The 26,052-nt window shown below is 46.6% G+C and overlaps 1 protein-coding gene across 2 annotated transcripts; it reads right to left on the bottom strand.

Annotated features, from left to right (window-relative positions):
* Positions 1–6,957: 6,957 nt before the first annotated feature.
* Positions 6,958–24,652, bottom strand: APLF (aprataxin and PNKP like factor). Of its 2 annotated transcripts, XM_078605891.1 has the most exons (13): positions 24,355–24,652; positions 20,710–20,781; positions 19,778–19,944; positions 18,347–18,590; positions 17,765–17,879; positions 13,132–13,268; positions 12,697–12,819; positions 11,778–11,943; positions 10,624–10,804; positions 9,505–9,621; positions 9,021–9,067; positions 8,027–8,068; positions 6,958–7,257 (listed from the first exon to the last, which is right to left on the bottom strand). In XM_078605891.1, the coding sequence occupies exons 1-13, from the start codon at positions 24,499–24,501 to the stop codon at positions 7,073–7,075; spliced, it is 1,743 nt and encodes a 580-aa protein (XP_078462017.1). In that variant the 5' UTR covers positions 24,502–24,652; the 3' UTR covers positions 6,958–7,072. The 2 variants fall into 2 exon arrangements, with proteins under 2 accessions (XP_078462017.1, XP_078462018.1); XM_078605892.1 differs by lacking the exon at positions 12,697–12,819.
* Between the last annotated feature and the right edge of the window lie 1,400 nt (positions 24,653–26,052).

Here is a 26,052-nt window from a genome sequence, read left to right as displayed (position 1 = left end):
GGCAGGGTGGGCTGGGGGGGGGGGGGGGCTCGTCTCTCGTGCGCGTTCACTCGGGAGGTGGAAACAATTGTGATGGTCTGTCGCAGGAGCATGCCGCGTGCAGGACGTTATCGACGCTTTTCACGTTCAGCATTGTACACGTCTGTCCCCTTTGTCCCGAGTGTTTTCATTATTCCGGTGCGTAAAGCAGCGACGGGGAGCACCGGCTTCCAGGAACACTGGCCGGGCACGTTACTGGCGTCCAACGACGATGCCGCTTCATCTGCCCAGAAACCACCACGTGCCAATAGCAAGCATTTACCTGCACACGCGGCCTCGACGCACGTGCACCTCCAGCCGACTCGGTATACCTTGCAGCAGTGAACCCATTCACCCCCATGAGCAGTGCGTTTGAAGGCGAGCGTGCGAGTAGACCGAGCAATTCTAATCAAGTTTACCCTCGTGACAACTTGATTTGATTGGCTTTGTCGGGTTGGTGGAGGGTTATAGTAAAAACAAAATGCAAATTGGCATCTTAACTTACACGATTATCTAACCCAAAGGAACCCGGCAATGAATGGTAATGTTCGTCGCTAGAGCCGGCGACGTACAGAATTAAGTTCAGTATTACCAAGCACTTGCGCGCAACGCCTTTTGTTGCGCGCGGTCTGCGATTGCGACCCCCACACAGCGACAGCATCACCGCTGTGCTGCTGTCACTGTTATTATCGTCGTCGTTACTATTATACTCTACATAGCCATTATACAGTTAATGTAACCCTATTCATGTGCTCGCTATCTTCTGTTAAGTCTCAGCTGCGACGGTAATTTCTCGTTCTCAAGAGTGATATACATAAAGCGTTGGTTTAAAACAAAAACATATTTTGTTGCGTCGCACCTGGGTTTTACATCGCTTCTGACGTGCCCATCCGTATGGGCAGAGTGTGTGTGTGTGATCCCCTGTGAAGTCTCTGCTGCCCCTTGGGGTGTAAGTAGGCAGCCAGCCCACTCAATAATTACATCGTTCTCGTGTTATGACCTTGATGTTTGAGTTATTCTATTCTTATGTTTGCCCTATGTAGCCGTGTAAATTGTTGGCAGTTGCGGGATATTGTAAGTCCAAAACCACCAAAAATGTGATTGCTTTCATGTTTAAGCTTGCTCAAGTGCTGTGCAGGATACACAGAATAAAGGTCTCATCATAATGCTTTCGGTCAACACATTTGAGAGGACACTTTAACAAAACGTTGGCTACGTGCTTCAAACAATAAAGCTTTTGACTAAATACTGGATGACATGTTGATGACTTTGCGGCAGATGTTCATGTGCTTGCATCACATTCTACAATACCTCGACTCACAAGCACCGCGACCACGTGAGAGACGTCTTCCCGCATGGGATTTGACTGACAATTGGGCCCTGTCACGGCCGCAATTTAAACAAACGACAGATGAAGCCCTGCCCAATCCAGGTTGATGCTCGTTATTTTTTCACGTGCCGATTGTTTCAATCCATTGTGGACTTGGCCGCGCGGTGGTGGCTGTGATGCACGTGGCCTGTAATCCAGCACTGCGGAGGCAGCAGCGAGGGTTGGTGGCTCACCGCCGCACAAATGAGAAACTTCATCCCCGTGGGTGTCGAAGAGGTGCCGTACCCCAGCTCACCAGAAGGCAGAAAATATTTTTTTTTACTAATGACATCTTCCCCTCTTGTGTGCGATAGTGTTGCCCCCTCGCAAGCATGGGGTTCCGTTCCGCATGTAAACACTCGCAATTGGCTAATAACGCCTTCAATATATAGAGGACCGCAGAGCTTGGGCAACTGTATGCACCGACGATCGCGTGGCTGCCTTCCCGCTCGTCCGTGGTTCCCCCGCACCTCCGAGTCGTTCCCTCGCTTCGAAAGCGGGCGACTACCGTGCTGTGCACATAAGCTAATTGTTGTTACACGACTCAAGATCCTTGTACGGCTGTTGTGGCTTTCTCTACGTGGGGACTGCCGTTCAGTCTTAAATCAGCAGTTGGCAATCGTATAGACGGCGGCTGACCATCTATGAGAAATACTGCCAATGATCATTTCATGGTAGGCGTTTCATGGAGGCATCCCTTCTGTTGTTCTAAAGCATCGTTCCATTACCATGCCACCGCTTAACTCCATATAATGTGTCCAACCTCAGAGCATCGACAGCTGCCACTACCTGTTGTCATTGAATGTTGTCAGCGATCGACTTCCATCAAATGTCCATTTTTGCACCTTGCAAATATGGAGGTGAGACTTAATGTCTTTCGGTGGGCACAACTGTCCACCAGCATGTTGTCATTCACTGATGAAGAAAAAAAACAACAGCGTTCATCAGCTCAATGTCCATCTCAATGCCTTAACCATGCATTACCGTATCATCTGCTACATATAAATGTATTATTACTAGGTAAGATTTTCTGTATACTAATTCTGCTTTAAAAAAAAAACACAAGTAATCCCTGTATTATAAACATGAACCAATGTTGTTTGACAAATGTACTGAACGTTTTATTCCACCGTCCCCAACCCACATTAAGATGTTATACTGCACACTTGTAACGCAGGGAGCACACACGAGGTGACTTGGACCCGGCCAAATTGACAAGGAGGCAAAATGTTTTTTGAGGATATGGCCAATGCAGCCAATTAATGCATTCATGTCGGTACACGTCGTCACCCTGTAATCATTTTGCTTTGTCCAGCTAGAGACCCCAGTGTTATTTTGCTTCATGTTGTAACACCGTCATGCATGTTATTTTCCATTAAAAGAAAGAAAAAAAAACACAATTTTGCGTGCCGTCAACCCCCAAAATGTTTTCACGTTGTCGTTGAAATGCCACCAGAACAGCAAAGCAAGCCACTTAGGCCGGCACGGGGGACACATCCCCCATGGATCTGGCGGAAGAGGTTTTTGGGTTTGATTGCATAAACACAAGTGTTATGAAACCCGACACAGCCAATAAGTAAGGTTTGTTACGTAAACAAAACGTGCAAATTCTTTACTAGTACAACACACTGGTGTGTTGGACAGTGAACCCATATTTGCAATTCGAGAATGACGTTTCACCAGTAATTACAAATAGCATCATCAGGCGACAGCCAGAGTTGTGGAGAAATCCCCCTGTATCGGTCTTAGAGGGATAAATGTGATGTCACTTGTAAGCCAATCAGATGCGAAGACCAAGACGGGGGGGTTAATTTATGGGTTAACACGCTCTCCCAAGACACACTGGTGTGTTGTACGATGCAAGAATTGGCATGTTTGTTCACGTGACAAACCTAATTGGCTGTGTCGGGTGGTGGCGGGTTTAACGACACATTTACGCGATCTAACCCAACAAAAACCTCTTATGGAAAACATTGGTCGCAAAAGCCTACGTGTCAAAACGGCTTCCGTTTGGCACTCCCGAGTCTGGGCACACGACATGAATCCTTGAAAGCTCCACGTTGCCTTTTCAACGAGTGCACAAAACATCTTACATTTTGGCAACTCTGTTGCGTTCTTTTCATCACATTTTCCACGCACTCCTCCAGACGTATCGCCGCTTCGCGCAATGCGAGCGACGGCGTCTCCGGGAGGCCTTGTTCATCCAGCAGTGGATTTTTTAAAATGGCGGTGCATGTGTATATGAAACTCATAATCGTTTGGACACTCACAACGAGAGTGCAGTAGGTATAAAATACAGACCACGTGGTAATCCTGCCATAGCCAGGGGATTGTAGTTCATGGGCCTGAACAGACATTGGTACTACCTCAAGGGGGCAAACCTTCAATCGTAAGCGATGTATTTATATGGCTAATACAAATGCAGTTTTGCACAGGTGAGGGTTTCGTGTGGTGGTGCCGGGTTGGTGAGCGGTAGGGGCTGTAATGATCCATAGATGAATCAATCGACTTTGATTCTTGAGCTTGTGATAAGTGAAGAACCGATGATGGAACATCCCTGGTTTCTCTGCTCAATAGAATTGGGACCACTTAACCACATCCGCACAAACCATGGCAGATGCGGATACCTGATTGCACAAATCGAAAAATAAACTCTCCAGTAGTGTGCAACATGTAACGGACACAATGCTCCGATCCACAAATAGACATCATGGCTGCTCCTGACGCGGTTATCTGGCTTGGGCCAACTGAATGTGCAATTGTAGTCGTTCCTCTGCATCTACATCAGCCATGAGAGAAGTAGGGACCCAGTCTCAATCGTGTCCAACCAAAAACAACACATGGAAAGTTGTATGAGGGTATTTCCTCCATAAATGGAAGATCAGGGACTCCACTAAACTGTGCATTGAGGTGCAAACCATCAGAAAAATATCACCGATGGCTTTTTTGACACACGCACCATGGTGGAACGAACGCACCCCACTCGTGGAACGTATAGCCCCTTGCTTTTTTCAAACACCGTACGAAAGAAGAATTTGATAACACACTCGTTCCAAAAGGTTACCCCACAATTTCATTATTGTTGGCCACATTAATACATTGTAAACGCTGAATTGACGCCATTTCAGGTGGTACTGGACAGGTGAAATATCTGGTCTGGTCTCAAGGACTCATGATAGTAACCATCAGAACTGGCCCACACATGGTCGAGGCATGCTTTACATACACAGCACTGGTTAACACTGGCTAAATGTTTTATTTGTTTGTCAGAGCCTTGGCCTAAGGTTAAACTGCTGTGGTTTTCACACCTGATGATTGCTTGTGTTGCAATGGAAACGTCGTGAGAATTTTATTGTTTTATATTTTTATTATTTTATTGGTTTTCCCTTCTACGTGACTTTACTGAAAGAACCAAGAATATGAATATATTTCGATTTAAAGCTTTCGTGACTGCAGGGATTCATCTTCTTGGTTCTTTCGGTAAAGTCACGTAGAAGGGAAGTAATAAAATAATAAAAATAAAACATAATAAAACAATTCTCACGACGTTTCGGCCACAACGCAAGCAGCCCGTCCTCAGGCGAAGAATGAGAACATTATCAAGCTAGGAGCTTATATAGGTGTTGCGAGGAGGAGCGCCTTAACAAAAGAATGTGCATATGAAGAGGAATTTAGCATACCAATGGCCAATGCGTAGGAGGTGGGCGGAGGGGTTTCAAAGTCCCATTATGCCCATGCATTATGCAGGATCAACAGCACCACGGGGGGGCGCAAGGAACAGCGTTAATAAAGGAAAGGAATGTTAGTGATATGTAGCTGCATTTACCAAACAACCACGTAGAAAACCAAAGTAAAAACTACATAAAAAACTAAAATATAAACTGAAACTTACTATACTCTACAATAAGCTGAGTTACTAACAACAAATAATAAATTACAATTCTACGTCGTAAGAAGTATATAATATACTTCCATCTAAACTTTATTCTCTTAGCATATACAGTACTATATACTGCCATAGATAAACCCAACATTAAATTATATACTGTATTGCTGTAAACCACCCTATACTTTATACATTTTAATATAACACTATGTATTATTCAACTCACCCTAATGTGTATCGAAATGGTTTATTACGTCCTTCCAATGATTGCTAAGCCTGAATCCATCTTCTCGGTTAAAATTGTCTCTGTGTTTGTATATGTGAATCGCCTCATGAACGAATCTCTCATGATAGCCAGATGGCTTGCAGAGAACCTCCGTCTTGGAGAAGGCAATGTCATGTGAGCCCACTGAGTTGTAACAGTGGTCTGCCACGGCTGAGGTGTTTGTCCTACCGTGTTTTAGATCAGCTTTATGTTCACGAATGCGGTCTGAGACGTGTCGTTTGGTTTCCCCAATGTGTGGTAGCAGTTACATTGGGGAAACCAAACGACACGTCTCAGACCGCATTCGTGAACATAAAGCTGATCTAAAACACGGTAGGACAAACACCTCAGCCGTGGCAGACCACTGTTACAACTCAGTGGGCTCACATGACATTGACTTCTCCAAGACGGAGGTTCTCTGCAAGCCATCTGGCTATCATGAGAGATTCGTTCATGAGGCGATTCACATATACAAACACAGAGACAATTTTAACCGAGAAGATGGATTCAGGCTTAGCAATCATTGGAAGGACGTAATAAACCATTTCGATACACATTAGGGTGAGTTGAATAATACATAGTGTTATATTAAAATGTATAAAGTATAGGGTGGTTTACAGCAATACAGTATATAATTTAATGTTGGGTTTATCTATGGCAGTATATAGTACTGTATATGCTAAGAGAATAAAGTTTAGATGGAAGTATATTATATACTTCTTACGACGTAGAATTGTAATTTATTATTTGTTGTTAGTAACTCAGCTTATTGTAGAGTATAGTAAGTTTCAGTTTATATTTTAGTTTTTTATGTAGTTTTTACTTTGGTTTTCTACGTGGTTGTTTGGTAAATGCAGCTACATATCACTAACATTCCTTTCCTTTATTAACGCTGTTCCTTGCGCCCCCCCGTGGTGCTGTTGATCCTGCATAATGCATGGGCATAATGGGACTTTGAAACCCCTCCGCCCACCTCCTACGCATTGTCCATTGGTATGCTAAATTCCTCTTCATATGCACATTCTTTTGTTAAGGCGCTCCTCCTCGCAACACCTATATAAGCTCCTAGCTTGATAATGTTCTCATTCTTCGCCTGAGGACGGCTGCTTGCGTTGTGGCCGAAACGTCGTGAGAATTGTTTTATTATGTTTTATTTTTATTATTTTATTACTTCCCTTCTACGTGACTTTACCGAAAGAACCAAGAAGATGAATATGAATATAACTCTGCTGTCATTAACACACCCCCAAGTCATGGTTTAGAGTCCGATTAGCACCGACAGTGAAAACTTTCTGGCACATTCAGCAACATAAGCATACAAATGTTCCATAGAAAAAGCATACAAGTGTGGCTTTAAAAATACACACCGCTAAATTCTGTTAATCGCTTGAATGTGTAATTATTGTAAAGCACTTCCAATCAAATTAGCAAATTTATTAAAAGATATTTAAAACATTTTAATTAACAATACAAACAATCTATACCACTTTGTGTATCTGAGGAAACACAATTCATATAAAATAAAAAAAAGTCGCTACGCTTTTTTCTTGCGAATGAATTGCTTGGCCTCCTTTTTGAGCGTTTTAATGTCCTCCTCTCCGTCCGAGAGCTCTGGATCCCACTCCGAGCCCTCCTCACCCTCTGAATAATCGTCATCGTCAATGAAGCTGTCTTCCAGGTCGGAGTCTTCGCCGTCATCGCCGTTGTCTTCATCGTTCGCTGCAAGTCACACGTGGGGATGTTTAGCAAGCGGTCCGACAGGCAACTATGCCGGTTGGACTCCCTAAACTCAACCCACCCATCTTAGTCCGGGTACTGGACTACATCATGAGCAGAAGTCATTTGAAACCAAAGGACTAATGGGCAGCAGTAAGTATAGGGGAACATACCTCCTAGTGCAGTACAACTACTCGAGGCAGATGGGTTTTCAATAGCCAATGGCTTTGACAACAGGGCCATCTTAACTGTGCCAAAGGCAGACGAGGCTCCCATAGGCCAGTGGGCATCAACAGCGAGGGAGAGCCGACTACAACGCAACAGCGCGCACCACACCATGGGCATGAGTTCTGATTCAAGTCTCGGGTGATGGCTCAGACGTCACCCTGATGAACGAGGTCCACGCAGTCCATGAGGGAACTCACGCTGGCTCTCGTGGTGGGCCGTGGTACACGTGATCCCAGCGATGGAATCCAGCGGTGGTTGACAGATTAAATCATAATTCTTTATAATAAATCCGGCGCTTTTTATTACACTTCTGGATGAAGGATAATGCTGCTTGAGGTTTGCAAGGACAAGATGCTAAGTGACGTCACACCCCATAAAAAAACTTGCGCCAAAATTACACGTACTTCACCCAATACTAATCAACGTCATAAATGTTACCTGCTATGGTTATACAGTATTTGAGAGCTGTATTTGCGTGGATAGCATTTAACTCTATTCATAAACTGCGTTGAACTGTGCCCACAAACAACTCTACAACATTTACCTCTCTTGGTAGTTCTCCTTTGTGATCGCCCGGTCCCTGCAACTGCACGTGGGACAGCGTTTTAGAATACAATGTACGATGACAAGATGATAGTTTGGCAATGCTTATTTACAGACAATGGCAACCGTAGAGTCATCAAATTTTACAGAATATATCGGTGAAGTGGGGACCCCTAAAATAAGGTATTGCAAAAATTTTGCACCAATGGGCTAAGGTGGTCACACATTTGTACATGGACTTTACAAGCTGCCACAATTGGAAGCTTCAATCACCTTCATGATGAATCCTATGTTAAACAAAGACAAAGATCCCCCCCGCCGTATAGCCTTAGCAGACTGTTGGGGCAAGTGTTGTTAGCGAGCACCTATGAAGGCCAGCACAGAGCACGAGGGGGGTGGGTGGCCAACACCACGCCTAGCCGCCTTCGTCTCCCCAGTGGCGATGTTTACACACCGCACCAGGTACTCATTTGAGGGCGAGTCGACCGAGGGGAGACCCAGGACCGGTCCAGATAATCGTCACTGGTGTTGGTGGCCATGAGCAGGAATCGAACTCGGGCTGCCAGGTTCATTGCGCAGTGCACTAACCGCCGCACAATCACTCCCCACAAAGACGATGTTCAACACGACGCACCAGCACATGCAACACTACCACCACATGTGGTTGGCCAAGACTCTGGAATACCCGGGTGGTTAATATTTGGTGCCCGTGTGGTTAGGTTTATTGACAAGTTTTCTGGTTAGATTTTATGTCGCTATTTCATTATACCTGATGATGATTGCTTGTGTTGCAATCGAAACGTCGTATTCTATTATTTAATTTAATTTATTATTTTATCTTTAGACGTGACTTAACCGAAAGAACCAAATAATAATTATTGACAAGAGCTGTTTATAGAACACCTGGGCCATTACAATAATGCATTGAGGTCAATCAATTAGAGCACAAAAAAAAATTATGTCAGCCATGATTCTATAAGAATAGCAAGGGGTACCTGGGGGATTCGTGTGGTTCAATGCCATCCTGTGTTGCGGGTTCTGTCTACAATGGAAAAATATTCATGTTAGTCTCCTCCATCACAACCAGGCAAACTGATCGAAGCCATGCTCAAATATTAGAAATACAAAGCGGCGCTAAACGGATTTAGAATGGCGTTCACACCACAACGGCCACGGCTCAACAAAAACACTACATTCAGTTTAAATCTCCCTCAAAGTAATTGATTATCATTTAATTTCGACAGGCTTCCAACTCTCGACAGCTAAACTCTTCAAATGCAATAACTGCTCTGTAGAATCAGGCCCCGTAAAATGCAACAGTAATTGTAAATTGATATAACACTAACTACTTATATTATTATACGAAAATTAAATTTTGCCATCTCAAGGAAACACTCACAAAGACACTTCGAGTCATCTTGGGTTCATTATGCCGAAGTCACCGACATGAATGCTTGTGATCGTGTGTCCATGAGTCACCTGTAGCAGGAAGTGCCATATGGACAGTCGGGCTTGTCAGTTTCTGCCACTTCATCATCCACCACGTAATCAAGATCCCCGGGATGGCTGCATTCTTGGAAATGCAATGGGTTCTTCCTGTCAGCAGCAAAACAATGTCAGTGTTGGGGATTATCTGGGCACCGCGCGGAATTAAACTAAGACGGTCAACAATGTAGAAAACTAACATTCAAATCCTATATTTGGCATATAATCTAAAAAAAAATTATTTTACCACGAAATGCCCGCTGAGCTACGTAGCTCTTTTCAGAAGCGACCTGGTCACAAATGATAGCTCAACGAAGTGGCTTATCACGTGGAAATCTCGAGCAGCTAAATACTCTAAACGCACGTTTCTAAATGTGGAGGGAAGAACTGGAGGACCCGGAGATAAATCCACACGACCACGGCGAGAACATGCAAACTCCAAATCTACAGCAGCAGGCGTCAGGGTCGGGATCGAACCCACGACCTCCTGCATACCAGGCGAGGTAGTTAACATCTCCTAGCCACCATGACGCCCAATGTCAATATCTTGACATTGCTCACAGACAATCTTCCTGTGCCTCCTAATATCTAAAACTGGAGGCTTACTAACAAAGCTATTTATTCAAAAGACATGACGGCATTCTTGGCTATGACAACTTGCAAGGGTTTTGAATAAACTTGTCGCTAACTTCACTTTTGAGACCACTTCCCCTTCCTCACATTTCACACGGCCTTACATCTCAAACTGTAAGTTCTTTGTCAGAGTGAACACCGGACGTGTATCAATTCACTCGTCGGCAATTCGATAAATGGCACAATTCGGCACCACAATTCGTTTCAAGGGAACATTTCTGTGCAGTCTTATTTTCTCATTTGTATTGTTTCTTGATACCTCATCAAGTGTGACCTACCAGTGCATGCACCCGTTTATACTGCTGGGTGAACAGAGGTGGGGGTATGCAATAAAGCTGCACCATTGTTACAACTGCCACACCACGGGACCAAACTGGAGACCTCTGGATTGGAGACCTCTGAAGTCCAGTGTGCTAACCATGACGCTATGGCAGTGTTCCTAGATGTGTAATACATTTCTTAAATTCCAACGAGACCCACCTGTAGCACCTCTCTGCGTATAGGCAAGGCGTGCGCTGCATCTTCTGGGGAGGGGTTCCTTCCCCACGGCCAGAGTCCCCGGGTGAGGGACTACGTCTCTGAGATCCCCCAGGATGCACAGGCTGCTGCTGCAATGAGCGCTGCGAGCTTACAGACTGGCCAGATGACGTTTGTGGAACATCTGAAAAACACCATGACATACATAAAACGCACAATATGGATATGTTTTACGATTTATAATTAGATCGTTTTGGGTTAGATCATGTAGGTATCGTGTCAACTTTGTAACTATAACCCTCCACGAGCCAACAGAGCCAATCAAATCAAGTTGTCACGTGGACAAATGTGCCAATTATTTTGGCTTTTCAGCACAACCAGCAAATTTGACAATTTTACATACGATGTTTCACTGGAGGTTATTACCAGCTTCATAAGGTGTTAAGAAAAGCTGCTCTCGTATGGTTGTTTTAAATGGTGATATTTTATTTTTACCCCTTCATCCACACATATCAGAACATATTGAGAACTCATATTGAGGTCAACGTTATCACCCTTACAATGGATGTGGATGGTGCTCAACACTGCTGGTGGCTCTAAACCAGTTTTGGAAAAGCAGTATTGCTATGGGGGACAACTGTCTACCCATACAACCTTCGCTTCAGATTTCCAGGAAAGTGGATGCCTATTTTATCGACCCCAACCCTCAACATAATATTTGAAATTGTAATTTCACCTTGTGAGTTTGAACACTCTTAAGAGTCCTACCAAATAGAACTCAACGACATGAACAACACAGGCCAAAGAACTACACTGAACGCCCATTTTACAAAAATGTGGATCGTTCCAAACATAAATATTACACGCTTTCCACAATTTAAACATAGCAAACTTTACAAGTACAAAAATGTGTATCAATAGTTGACTATTTTAGTTACTAAAATCATACTTGATTGTTTAATTAGGAATCATACCTGTGAAATCAATTTGATTGAGATGCCAGACAAGAGATACAAAAATATGGACACAACATCGTTCCCCAGAAACTGTGACACCGTTCCTAAAAACATTTCTCACCACGTTCCGTGTTTACTGTTGGGAGCACGACAGAGGCTTTTACACAACGTGTCGATGCAGGGGGAACGTCCACTACTCACCAAGTTGATCTTCCCGTGCTGGGGGGACTGCCTCTTCCTTCTGCCTTGGGTCTCCTGATGAATTCACACTGGCCAAGTCACTTTCTGCAGGTAATTCATTCAGATCATCACAACTCCCAGGCTCATTTCCAAAAGAGCTTTTCCGATCTTCCTCTTGTTCCTTGACCTGCAGTTCACATTTACATCGCACAGTTAATGTGCAGTTGTCTAATGAGTACGACAGAGCCCCCTACATGGGAAAATCCTGCGCTGGGGATGACGTTCCTCACGCCACAACACAGGTTCACCCACAGGAAGCCTTCTCTTCCAGCACCCGACACCCACCCCGGCACTCGCCCTTATTTACCTTCCCTCTCGCCAAAACTTTCTGGAACCTTCCAGAAGTTCCTCGAAGCCCCTCTCCTTTTACCACCAAATATTCCCCGTTCCGGTCCCTTACAATCGCCCGCCTACTTCGTGGCTCAGTTATGGCCACCTTTCTTCACAAATTGTGGATGTAGTCCCATATCCCCACCAAACCTAAGCGTGCCCTGACTCGACCCTTACAAATATAACAGCGGTGCAGTAGTAATGCACGTCTTTCATAATTTTGAGGGACATGAGAAAAGTATGCAGTCACACATTCATTGAGATTTTATGTTGCCGTGTTCATTTATATCAAAGTGGGGTTTCACTTAAATGTGCAAGGCCAGGTGCGTGTATCCTGTTGAAGAGTTCTGAGCCAGGGGCAGAACCTCCACGTTTTTGAAGACAGCTCATGCAGACTCCTTGCAGCCCATTCAGACTTCTCCAAAAATGTAACTCATTATATATGGACACTAAAATAATTAAGTGAATGCAACCTTCTGATTGTGAGACGCATTATCCCCAGTGTGTCACCTGGTAGCACACCCTACAACCAAGAGCAGTAGTTCTCAACCTGTGGTATGCAGAACACTGGTGGTCCAAAAGGCTGTTGAGGGCTCTGCGGAACTGTTAGAGGCTTCCCCGCTCTCTGCGGGAGATCAGTTCCAAAAACCAATGCGCCGCACGAAACGGCTGCCTGCCGAGTAGCGCACACCGTACACACACAAATACAATGTTGTCCCACGTCCGACCGCTTAGCCGCATATAAGTGAATTCAAACCGCACATAGGAAATTTTGGGTTGTAGTGGGTTAAGCTGCTTATACGTGAAATCGCACAAATCAAAGCCGCATAAAGCAAGGGAAACCTGTACGAAGATATATACTTTTTTTACCGTATGCTGGTCTGCAAAGATATTGTGATGCTTGCCCATCGCCCATGCGTCTGGGAGGGTCGGGAGCGACCGCTCTACAGAATAAATGCAATTTAAAACGTTTCATTTTGTTTACCTTTGTTGATGTTATCTTTCTTTTTTTCTGAGTCCCAATTTCCACCTCATCCTCATCATCACTCCCCGGTCCCCTCCTCTTCCCAGCTCCTTGGCCATGTGCTGCTTGTGGTTTCGCACTGCCTTTGCCCTTCCCCCCTGAATTCCAACAAACCACAAAGCAATACTTCAAAAGCAACACTGGCATCCCGTACACGTGACATCGCATTACCATGTTAATCAAACGCTTCATTTGGTATGAACACATTTAATAAAAATGTAAAAATTCTGATCAAAGAACACCAATACTCAAGAAACAAGATATGAGTGGTTTCCTATTGCCTGATACAATGCATAGAAAAAGACAAAAACAAATGTCCCCTTTATAGCCTTCAATAGACTATTGGGGCAAGAGCTGTTAGCGAGCACTTACGAAGGCCGGCACGGCACACGAGGTGGTGGGGGGCCAGCACCACGCCGGGCTGCTTTTGTGTCTGCAGTGGTGACGTTTACATATCGTACCAGAGATGGCGGCGCACACAGTTGCAGCAGCTCAGTGTCTACCCGGTCGGTGCCTTGTATGGTTGTTTATGTTCGCGTTATGTCTTGTTTTGTGTTCATTTTGTCGGGCGAGTAACACCTTTAGCCGGCACGATCTCTTTAAGATCGGACTATGTTACGATCGGAGTGTTACAAGCGAGTTTCTCCGTCTTCACAAGATTCCAGTGGAGTTAGCGAGGAGGCCCGGCTCTCCGTGGATTATCATCCCGGCGGGGAGGAGGCGAAGGCGGCGTAGAGAGAGAAGACAGAGGCGAGGCTGCAGGGCCGGTGCGCTAGCAAGGCTACGGAGGCAGCCACTCAAACCACCGCTACCCAGCCTATTTCTCACGAACGCCAGATCCATCGCGAACAAAATGGATGAATTGAGGCTACAGACTACAGCGAACAACGTAGTGAAGGACAGCTGCATTCTGCTTTTCACAGAAACCTGGCTTCATTCATCCATCCCGGACTCTGCTATTGAGCTCGCAGGCTACACAGCACAGCGCCAGGACAGAACAGTAGACTCCGGTAAGAGCAGAGGAGGGGGGCTCTGTGTGTACGTGAATAAGAGCTGGTGTACTAACACTGTGACTGTAGACAGCCACTGCTCCCCAGATCTGGAATATGTGACTGTTAAATGCAGGCCGATTTACCTCCCAAGAGAGTTTACTGTGGTCATGATAACTGCTGTTTACATCCCACCGGATGCTAATGCTAACTCAGCTATTGGACTTTTACATGGCAGCATTAGCATTCAGCAGAGCAAGTATCCTGACGCTGTGCTGATTATAGCAGGGGATTTCAACCATGCAGACTTAAAGGCAGCACTCCCTAAATTCCACCAGCATGTTAAGTGTGCTACTAGGGGAACTAAGATTCTGGACAAGGTCTACACCAACATCAAACTAGGCTACAGGGCTAGACCACTACCACACCTGGGCCAGTCTGACCATTTGTCCCTGCTTTTGATTCCTGCATACGCCCCCATCAAGAAAACGGCTCCTACCATCACAAAAACTGTCGCCATCTGGCCTGAGGGTGCCACCCAGCAGCTGCAGGACTGCTTTGATAGGACCAACTGGGGGGTCTTCGAACATCAGGACCTGGAGGTGTTCACATATAGTGTATTGTGCTACATTAAAAACTGCATAGACACTGTCACTGTGGACAAACGCGTTCGGGTTTACCCCAACCAGAAGCCCTGGATGACCCGGGAGGTCCAGCAACTGCTGAAGGAGAGGAACATCGCCTTCAACTCCGGAGACAAAGCTCTCTACAGCACAGCCCGAGCTAACCTGAAGAGAGGCATCCGCGAGGCCAAAGCAGACTACAGGAGGAGGATTGAGGAACGCCTGGACAGTAACGACAGCAGGCAGGTGTGGCAGGGAGTCCAGCACCTCACCAACTACAGGGCCAACCGCGGAGCTGCTGATGGTGACACCGCTCTGGCAGAGGAGTTGAACCTCTTCTTTGCCCGCTTTGAGGTGACACCACAAGGGACAGCATCACCAAACCTCACGGTCCACAGCAGCTTAAACCTCACAGTAGAGGAGCATGAGGTGAGGCGCACGCTGCGGGCCGTCAACCCGAGGAAGGCTGCGGGACCTGATGGCGTCCCGGGACGTGTGCTGAGGGACTGTGCTGACGTGCTGGCTGGAGTCTTCACAAGGATTTTCAACCTGTCTCTGGAACAATCCACTGTACCACCCTGCCTAAAGTCCTCCACCATAGTCCCCCTGCCCAAAAAAACCCACATTTCCAGCTACAACGACTACCGGCCAGTAGCACTCACACCAGTGGTGATGAAGTGCTTTGAAAAACTGGTCCGGAGTCACATCATAGGAAGCTTGCCCCGAAACCTTGACCCCCACCAGTTTGCCTACAGAGCGAACCGATCCACGGAGGACGCCGTGGCCACAGCACTACATGCTGCACTGTCACACCTGGAGCAGCAGGGGAGCTATGTGCGGATGCTCTTCGTGGAATACAGTTCTGCGTTCAACACCATCCTCCCACACAAACTGGTGGAAAAACTGGGCGACCTGGGGATTCCACATTCCACCTGCATGTGGATACATAGTTTCCTCTCGGGCCGCAGACAGAGGGTCAGAGTGGGCCGTCATACATCCACAGCCCTGAGCCTCAGTACCGGCTCCCCCCAGGGCTGTGTACTGAGCCCCCTGCTCTACTCCCTCTACACACATGACTGTGCCGCCGTCCACCATAGCAACACCATTGTGAAGTTTGCTGATGACACCACAGTGGTGGGGCTCATCTCTGGGGGGGATGAGTCTGCCTACAGGGACGAGGTGGAGCGGCTGACAGCATACTGCAGGGGCAACAACCTGCTCCTTAACACCGCAAAGACCAAGGAGCTCATAATAGACTACAGGAGAAAGAAAACGGACACTCCACCACTAATCATCAGCGGGGACTGTGTGGAGAGGGTGGCAGACTTCTGCTTCCTGGGAGTCCACATTGGGGAGGGCCTGACCTGGAGCGCCAACAGCACTGAGCTTCTGAAAAAGGCCCAGCAGAGACTTTACTTCCTGAGAATCCTCAGGAATAATAACATCACACAGAAACTGCTGGTGTCCTTCTACCGAGCCTCCATCGAGAGCATTCTCACATACTGCATCTGTGTATGGTACACCAGCTGCACAGTGGCTCAGAGGAAAGCGCTCCAGAGGGTCATCAACACAGCCCAAAAGATCGCCGGCTGCCATCTCCCCACACTGGAAGAACTACACAGTTCACGTTGCATCAAAAACGCACAGAACATTATAAAGGACTCTTCTCACCCTGGACACTCACTGTTTGAGCTGTTGCCATCAGGCAGACGATTCAGATCAGTCAAAACAAGGACAAACAGATTCAAACAGAGCTTTTATCCTACAGCGATCACCACACTCAATAATGCTAATTTATTATTAAGTAATAGTATTTTCAATTGACTGTGAAACAGAGATGTGCAATGACAAAATGTAACCTTATGTGGGTATGTGGGTATACTTGGGCTGTTTTTATATATAGTATAAATTGATTATCTTTCATTTAATTTTATTTTTATTTTCTTGTTTTATTTAATTTAAATTTATGAATGATGCCCTGACTGGTGAGCATTTTAAATTTCGTTGTACTGGTGACAATGACAATAAACGATCTATCTATTTAAGGCTGAACGAACTTAGGGGAGGAGGCCCAGGACTGGTTCAGATGTTCGTCACTGGTGTTGGCCGTGAGCAGGAATCGAACTTGGGTCTCCGGGTCCAGTGCGCTAACCGCTACACAATACACAGAAACACCTTATAACGCCTGTATAATCAAAATGACTGTACAGCTGAAAGAAGCTAGAGCTTCACGGGAATTCATATTAACCCAGCTCCATTACAACAAGTGAAAAACCCGTGCACGGCCACCACTCCATGCAGCAGAATGACGTCTATTTTGTCCTCGCTTCATTTCAACCGAACGACATGCATACAATGCACACATCGAGGCCCACGTAGAAAAGTAAAACCTTTTACGAATGAAAACAATTACTGCAGCTACTAATACGTCGCGTGAACTTAGGTAAAATATACCTCCCAATTTTATGTGTGCTTTAATGACCAATATTAATATTATTATTTAAAATTAGTTTCTTTTGGGTTAGGTTGTGTACAAATGTGTCGTAAACCCTGCTCCACCCAACACAGCCAGTTAATAACAGTCACATGAATCAAACGTGTAAAATGTATCACTGCTTCAGTAGCACCACCGCCAGTGTTGTTGTTGTTGGAGAGCGATCTCACAATGTTTAAACGGGTCCCGACGTTTCGCCTGATGTTACATCCAGCATCATTATATCTCGAGAACGGAGCTCCTGATAACAATCTGATGATGCTGGATGTGATCTCCAGCGAAATGTCGATGCCCATTTAAACGTTGCGAGATTGCTCTCCAACAACGACACCGGTGGTGGTGCTGCTACTAAAGCAGTCGTACATCTGGCCACGTTTGATTTGCGGCACAAGAGTTTTACGCGACATAACCCAAAAGAGACCAATTATGAATCATACCTCTCAATTAAATATATTTCAGAAAGTGGGAATCGTGTCTGGTTACGTTACCCTTGGACTTGGTGGGAGTCCTCTCCTGCACATCGTCATCATCGGTCAGCATCCACGCCGGCAGCTTGCGCTCCCTCTGAATATTCGGTTGCTCACCACTGGCTGCATCCACCTGCTGCTCATGGAGAATATACAATGTCAGCTTGAATGCTCACGAACACATTTTTCCTTTGAATCCACTTTTTAGCTGTCGAATATCTGCATATTCTTACGTTTCACAAGCAAATGCACCACTTGTAAGGACATACACAAGACAGGTTATAAACAAGATGTCATTCGGTCCATGCAGCTCATTCAATTGTTACAGATGCAGATCAATGTATTGAATCTCATCAAAAGGTGTTTCTCGAAGAGTCACCCAGTGAATAATCTTCGACAACATGCTTGTAAAACCCGTGCAAACGTTTACAAAAAGTGACGCTAATTCTAGCTTTGACATGTTTTGCAAAGATTGCACATGCTGAAGTTCATACGAGAGAAACGATGTTTGCGAAATACTTAAATCTTAAGGAGTATCCACTGTGGTTATACCGCAATATTTAAAATAACGTGAACTGTTTTGCATTGCAGGTTTTAACGTACTGATGGATGTGGAAGGTTCTGGCTGGTGTCAGGAGCACAGGATGTGCCGTTTTCTTTCTTAGGCCCAGTACGATGTGACACTGCCAAGGCTGAGCTAGTGCTCTGCTGTTCTCCTTGGCTGGTACGAGGTTCCGACTTGGGTGAATTGATGAGCCGTTCTCCTTTTGTTTCCTCAGGAAACACTTCCTTGCCCACAAATTGTTCTTCCGCATGCTGACTTTCATCATCGGCCTGAGCACTTTCCCTGTCCATCAAAGGAGAAAAACACAACGGACCATAAACTCTAAGATTTTTTTTTTCACCAGGTGAGGCCCACTGAGCTATATATCTCTCTTTCAGAAGCGATCTGGCCACATATGATAGTCTAGCAAAGTAGTTTATCATGTGGACATTTATAGCAGCCATATATTCTAAACACGTGTTTATAAATTTGGAGGGAAAAACCAGAGAATCCGGAGAAAAATCCCCGCGACCACACGGAGAAGATGCAAACTCCAAAAATATAGGCATCAGGGTCGGGATCGAACCCGTGACCTCCTGTATACCAGGCGAGTTAGTAAACATCTCACCACCACGACTGCCTGAAGACTGGCATGGTAAGGGTTTAAGTGGTGTATTGCTTACACGACTATACCTTGTGGCCAAAGGAATGCATTAAATAACCAAGGAATTCTACGGTACTTTTACATAGAACATTATTTTAAAGTTTAATACATTAAACTAGTTATGGATACAATGCTTAATAGATTTGTTTAGTGGTTGACTCGGCCTACCATCCCACATTGTGGGCAAGGCAACAATGGTTGGCCTATGGATAGATTTTCACCCGCCACAGGAACATGGCACTTCCACAACTGGTTCAGGGGCTTATAAAAAATGCTCATTTGAGCAGGAAATAACTTTTGACAGTTCGGGCTTAAAGTATGAACCCCCCCACCCCATCCCTGGAGACTCTGGCACAGAATTCTCCTCGCCCCGGCAGGAATGGAACATCTTAGCCACACATTAAAGGGGAAAGTGAATACGAGGTCATATGGTCCCTGTTCTTGCTGGAACCCAGCATGAATAGCTGGAAAAATGGGGCCTGGGGAGAAGGGATAGACTCTGGATACTACAGTAACTTTGTTAATGCTATATTATTTCTGGTTCTGTTTAGTTACATTATCCTCCAGTCCCCCCCCACCCCCCCCATAAAAATACGACTCCTGATTGTTACCCCAACCGCAGTAGGGCAGTGAGCCCAGATGCCCCCAGTCGGTCTCTAATTTTGAGGGTGCATCTCTCCAGGTTTTGTTCCAAGTTTTCTGCTTGATTTCCCCCCGCCTCCACCCCCTTATCCGAATCTACTTTGTACTCTGGGTTATTGAATTACAATATAAATATAAGTAAATAAAACAAAAATTGGTGCTTTAAAAAAAAAAAACTACACACTTGACACGGGGGCCACCGTCCTCGGGCACGTAGATGACCTCGTACACGAAGGCATCGGCAAGCAGCGCCAGACGGTCCCCCGGCTGCAGCCACGTCCACTCGCCCCGGGGCAGCGGCCGCAGGGCCGTAGAGCCCTGCGCACCGTGGTAGCACGGGTTCACGTGCAGCTGCGGGGGAAGGAGGGGAGGGTGGAAAAACGAAGTCAGATCGTCACAGTGGCATTTTAGCCATGTGCTTTGGCGCGTGTGGCTCCAAACATCGCACCTCCTGGCTATTACATTCCTCGAAGACACCGGTGCAACCACCAACCACAACCACCAACCGCATCAGAACATCAACAAGCCGATGCACACATCTCGTTCATGAATTGAAAATTAAAGACAAGCTACAGTGTGACCTATGGAATAGCCGGAGTACACAAACTCCCTACTCCAGCAGCCCTCTTGTGGTCATCAGACCTCGGACATTGGCATTTAACTCCTGAAGATATTGCCAAATGCAACAATAGAATAGCCTGGCATCACAATATAAGCACTGGCTATTTAATTTGGTGATGCCCATGTTTGTTAGACTAAAATGTCATTTTTTTTCTCTTTCTCTCCAACCTTGCCCGCACTAAACCAATCTTCTCTAGCCTGCATCGGGTCTCCCGCCAAGCGTATAAAAGTGAATTGCACTTCTTTGGCTGCATCACGGACCCAAGCTCATGAGGTACTTGTTATCCCGTCGGCAGAAATCAAAGCTCTCTATGAGATGTACCCTGCTAAAAACCACACAACACCATGTTTGAGAATACTGGAACAAAAAATTGTCGATTTGTACACGTAAGGAATCGTGCAAAGCGATGCATTTACATGGCAGATTTATTTTAAAATGACAAACGTTAGTACGGAAAAGGATGATGAGATTGGTAGCGCACAGAGCTCATGTACCGGCTTCAATCGCAGCTTGCCCTCGACCAGCTCTAGCAATCCATGCTCTCTGGACACTCTTTTGTCCGTCACCTGCACACACAACACACAGAGGCATAGCCAAACGGTTCCATGACAATCTCCAAGGATTGTTTTATTCACACCGCATTGTGTTAATGCATACATCTATGGTCAGCCTGCTTCCACCACAGGAAGTTTACACAGGGAAATTATCTGATTTCCGATGTGGCAAAAGACTTCATGACAGGAAGATGATATATAGTTGATCAAATATTGAAGGCATGTGGCAGCTGAAAAGCTATTTATCATAAATAGCACAATTCCAGTGCAAGTTTGACCTGTAAAGTTGTAAGATCGAAGCAAGATTAAATATAGTAAGAGGAGTATGCACTTTGTGCGATCGACATAAGGGGTTCCATCAAACAGAGGCGTAGCTAGGGGGGGGCAGGGGGGTACATATGTCCCCGGGCGCCAAGGTAAAGGGGCGCCAAAATGAGGCTTACAACGTTACATTATAACTTATTGCGGTGGGCGCGGCAGCCTGAAACTACTGCACAAATCTACACCTCAACCTAAAAGTGTATATATCCCGCCACACACAGCCTACATGTCATGTAATTACATTTTGGTATGTGATTAAACGGGGGGGGGGGGGGGGGCGCCAATTTTATAGTTCGTCCCTGGGCGCAAAATATCCTAGCTACGCCACTGCCATCAAACAGTAATACAAGAAACTTACAACCTCCTGGCGTATCATCTGGTTTGCTCTTTCCGAATGTGAACATGTAATTTTGGTCACCCTGTATGACGATGTGATGCTCGTAATGTACCACTGTTTTGGACCTTTCAGTCTCAAAATTATCCCAAGTTTTGTGTGTCATGGTTATAGCTCGCTGAGAAAGTGGGTGGGCCTTGCCGCCTTCACGTCCGGAGCTCTAACGGTGCGGAAAGCACTCCCGCTCCATATTCACAAAATTAAGTCACTTCCACTATTTAAGTTCCATTTATAAAACCTTTTTGTTTACTCGGCCTTTAACTGAGTTGACCTTGGTTAGGGTGTGCTGTGTCTTGCGAGGGGAAATTTTTATTGCTGTTGACTTGTACAGCATTTTGAGATGCAGTTTTGCATGACCATGCAATATAAAACAGAACTATTATTATTAGCGAAAACGTCAAAGTACTATTCTGGAAAATCGCCCGGTGCTGGATTTAATTACCAGTAAAATGTCGTACTCAAATTGTAAATGTTGTGGATTTACTCTCAAACACACCGGTCGGCTGAACTAGTAACTAATTGGCACGTTTTGTTTACGTGACAAACCTTACTAATGGGCTGTGTCGGATGGTGGCGGGTTAACAACACATTTATATATTTACGCGATATAACCCAAATAAACCTTTCCTATGCATACTTTAAATCGCTTAGCAACTCTCCAGCCTATTAAACGGTTAAACTATCTCTTTCTAGCTACACCAAAATGATCTGTAACAAGGTCAGTAGGAAGAGAATCAATGGCAATGTTACTCTAGCAAATCACGATTAAACAGAAAGTGAATGCTCAAGCTGGAGTCATTATTGAGTGGACTTTTTAGAAAGTGATGGGAAGTTTTTTCTGTTGGCAAAATGTAGCTCCAGAAGTAATTTAGACAGAGAAAGTTGAACCAAAGACTGCGCAAAGGCATCACGAGTGGACTGTGAATTTAACACCCAGTAGGCTTTGACGACTAATAATTTAATGGTTGATGTTTGGGTCAGATAGCAAAAGTAAAATGCGTTGTACACCCTCCTCCACCAAAAACAGCCAATGACTAAAGTTGTCACATGAGCAAACATGCCAAAACATTTGTCACATGTTGTAAATTGCTCTTCCACACCTATGTGCTGCAGCTGTAATACAATGATTGGCACGTTTGTTCTCTTGACTTTATTAATTGGCTGTGTCGGGTGATGGAGGGTATAAGACACACATTTTATTTCCGCGATCCGACACAAACATCAATTATGAATTGGTGGACAGCGAGTTTGGGTTTATGGGGTGCTTTTGTAAAACGAAACCTCATCATGAAAAGCAACACAGCATTGTGCTCAAAGATTAACGTGCTCATCACTGTATAATATCACCTGCCAGAACAGGGGTCAGCAACAAAACTAACAAAAAATCGAATTCGGCAAATTTCAAGAGCCGCAATGCACTGTGTGGTGAAAACGAGACGGTGGTCCCTAGCAAATGACTTCACGAAGCAGCCCTTAAAGAGCCGCATGCGGCTCCACACATTTCCGACCCTTGTGCTAGAATGAACATCAGAAACACAGAAAAAAACACGTTAATTCGAACAAATGCTGAAAAGTGGCGTCAGCAATCGTGGCCTGACACGTGGATTTTTCTCCAGGTCCTCCGGTTTTCCTCTCCACATTTAAAAACATCATACCTGTCAACTCATACAGTTTATCCATATTCTTGTACAGGGAAATTGAGTTTTCAGGTACATATGGCGTACAGCCGTTTCAATAGGAGCAAAAGAAATATTTTTCTTTTGTTTGTGTTTTTCTCTTGCAATGGGACTTTATTTGATTATGTTGAGATTTATAAGGGCACGGGGTGACCAATACGGTTTGAATTGGTCTGTGATAATAAGGTAGGCACTGATAAGGGGTTCACAGGTATGACACATGCGTTTAGAGTATTTGTCTACTATACATTTCCACGTGATGTTAGCCACTGTGCGTTGAGTGATCATTTGTGGCCAGGTCGCTTCTGATAAAGAGCTACATAGCTCATTTGGCCTTACCTGGTAAAATATAATTAGTTTAGTTCACGTGCTTGCGATGACCCCTCTACAGGAAGAGCAACGCGTAACACGCAAGTCAGAGACGTTAAACACGGACATCTGAGGCAATTTGAGTAGCACGTTGGCTGGACAGGTCGATAGTGGCGCTGGAACAGCTTCCACAGACGAAACGCGCCGATAAGAAGTGGAGATGAAGCCGCCGTGACACTAGCTCAATGTTAGGATGTTTCATCAGAATATTGATTTATACTGAAGGAACCCGATGAGCTATAAAGATATTTTTTCACACATGTCCAGTCGGGGCAGGTCAGAACGTTACAACAACAAACAATAGAAAAACGCAACAGGAAAGATAAACAATAACTTTAAAACTATGAATGTGCTCGCTGGATCGTGGCAACTCGGCGTGGCCTTCATCCAGCAGCGCAAATATCGTGGGCGAGTGGCCCTTGTAAAAAACACACGTGGGCAGCTTCATGCGCTTTAGACAAGCTGTTGATTCAATACAAAGTAATCAGGAGCGGGTGAATAGGCCGACCCAAGTGGGATTCGTGGGTCGGTTCAGAAAGGGGCCACAGTTCCCATGCGGTGGAACTTGAGGCGCGCACCCCAATCCCGTGTCCCTCTGCTCCATCTCCCCTCTCCCCGTGTCCCTCTGCTCCCTCTCTCCTCTCCCCGTGTCCCTCTCCCCGTGTCCCTCTGCTCCCTCTCTCCCCGCGTCCCTCTGCTCCCTCTCCCCGTGTCCCTCTCTCCTCTCCCCGTGTCCCTCTGCTCCCTCTCTCCTCTCCCCGTGTCCCTCTCCCCTCTCCCCGTGTCCCTCTCCCCTCTCCCCGTGTCCCAGTCCCAGTGTCTCACCCCGAGTAGAGGGCCGCGACCGATGCGGGTGACGCCGCTGCCCGGCACCTCCACGTCGCCCGCGGCCCCGCGCGAGGCCGCGACCCCCGCGCCCAGCGGCCTCAACAGCGCCCCGCGCCTCGACCATGACGACGACGACGACGCCATGGCCGCCTCACTCACCAGGCGGGGAGTTGTTGACCAGGCTGGGAAGTTGACAACAACGAGCGCAGCATTTAGCGGTGAGTGGGGGGGTAACGAATAGGACGGGGCGCGAACGAAGGGAGGGCCACTCAAGTGACAGAGTCGATTATGGATCGGAATCGCGATTCGCCAAAAACCTCCGCGGGTTTCGTGAATCGCGCAGTGAACACGGCACGCGTCTTGGCGAGCGGCGTGAATCGATTCCGACGACTCCAAATCGATATCGCGATCCTCGAGCGACGAGAGGAATCGGATTGATGGAATCCATTACGAGTGTTGGAGGATGGGGGAAGAGGAAGTGGCCGTGATGAGGTGGAGGTGGCCGTGATGAGGTGGAGGTGGCCGTGATGAGGTGGAGAAGGCCATGATGAGGTGGAGGTGGCCGTGATGAGGTGGAGAAGGCCATGATGAGGTGGAGGTGGCCGTGATGAGGTGGAAGTGGCCGTGATGAGGTGGAAGTGACTGTAATGAGGTGGAGGAGGCCATGATGAGGTGGAGGAGGCCATGATGAGATAGAGGTGGCCGTGATGAGGTGGAGGAGGTCGTGATGAGGTGGAGGAGGCCGTGATGAGGTGGAGGAGGTCGTGATGAGGAGGTGACCGTGATGAGGTGGTCGTGATGAGGTGTAGGAGGCCATGATGAGGTGGAGGAGGCCTTGATGAGGTGGAGGTGGCCGTGATGAGGTGGAGGTGGCCGTGATGAGGTGATAGTGGCTGTGATGAGGTGGAGGAGGTCGTGATGAGGTGGAGGTGGCCAGAATGAGTAGACGCGGCGGCATGGCCAAGGACCTCCCTTGGCCAGGGGCAGTTCAACCAATGCCTGTCGGTCTTCGACACCAGGGTGCTCGGGAGGGACACGGGGAGTGAGGGACACGATGGTGCGAGGGACACGGGGAGACATCAGAAGACAGAGATACATGGAGACACGAAGGGCACGGGCATGGGACAAGCGGAGCCAGAGAGACTCACCCAGAGCCACTCACCCAGAGAGATTCACCCAGAGCCACTTACCCAGAGAGACTCACCCAGAGCCACTCACCCAGAGAGACTCACCCAGAGCCACTCACCCAGAGAGACTCACCCAGAGCCACTCACCCAGAGAGACTCATCCAGAGCCACTCACCCAGAGAGACTCACCCAGAGCCACTCACCCAGAGCCACTCACCCAGAGAGACTCACCCAGAGAGACTCACCCAGAGCCACTCACCCAGAGAGACTGACCCAGAGAGACTCACCCAGAGAAACTCACCCAGAGCCACTCACCCAGAGCCACTCACCCAGAGAGACTCACCCAGAGCCACTCACCCAGAGCCACTCACCCAGAGAGACTCACCCAGAACCACTCACCCAGAACCACTCACCCAGAGAGACTCACCCAGAGAGACTCACCCAGAGAGACTCATCCAGAGAGACTCACCCAGAACCACTCACCCAGAGAGACTCACCCAGAGAGACTCACCCAGAGCCACTCACCCAGAGAGACTCACCCAGAGCCAATCACCCAGAGAAAGTCACC

The sequence above is a fragment of the Lampetra planeri genome, chromosome 25 (genome assembly GCF_965212315.1).
Source record: "Lampetra planeri chromosome 25, kcLamPlan1.2.h2, whole genome shotgun sequence".
NCBI classification, from domain to species: Eukaryota; Metazoa; Chordata; class Hyperoartia; order Petromyzontiformes; family Petromyzontidae; genus Lampetra; species Lampetra planeri.
Note: the sequence above shows the minus strand (reverse complement) of the source record. Positions and strands in the feature narration are given on the sequence as shown.

Bases quoted from the DNA above. Each gene is read 5' to 3' on its own strand.
- APLF (XM_078605891.1), bottom strand. From the start codon at position 24,501: ATGGCGTCGTCGTCGTCGTCATGGTCGAGGCGCGGGGCGCTGTTGAGG. The intron at 18,591-19,777 runs GTGTGTAGTTTT...TTTGATGGACAG, and splicing joins GACGGTGGCCCCCGTGTCAA to GGAAAGTGCTCAGGCCGATG. The intron at 9,622-10,623 runs GTGGGTCTCGTT...TGCTGCTGACAG, and splicing joins TACGCAGAGAGGTGCTACAG to GAAGAACCCATTGCATTTCC.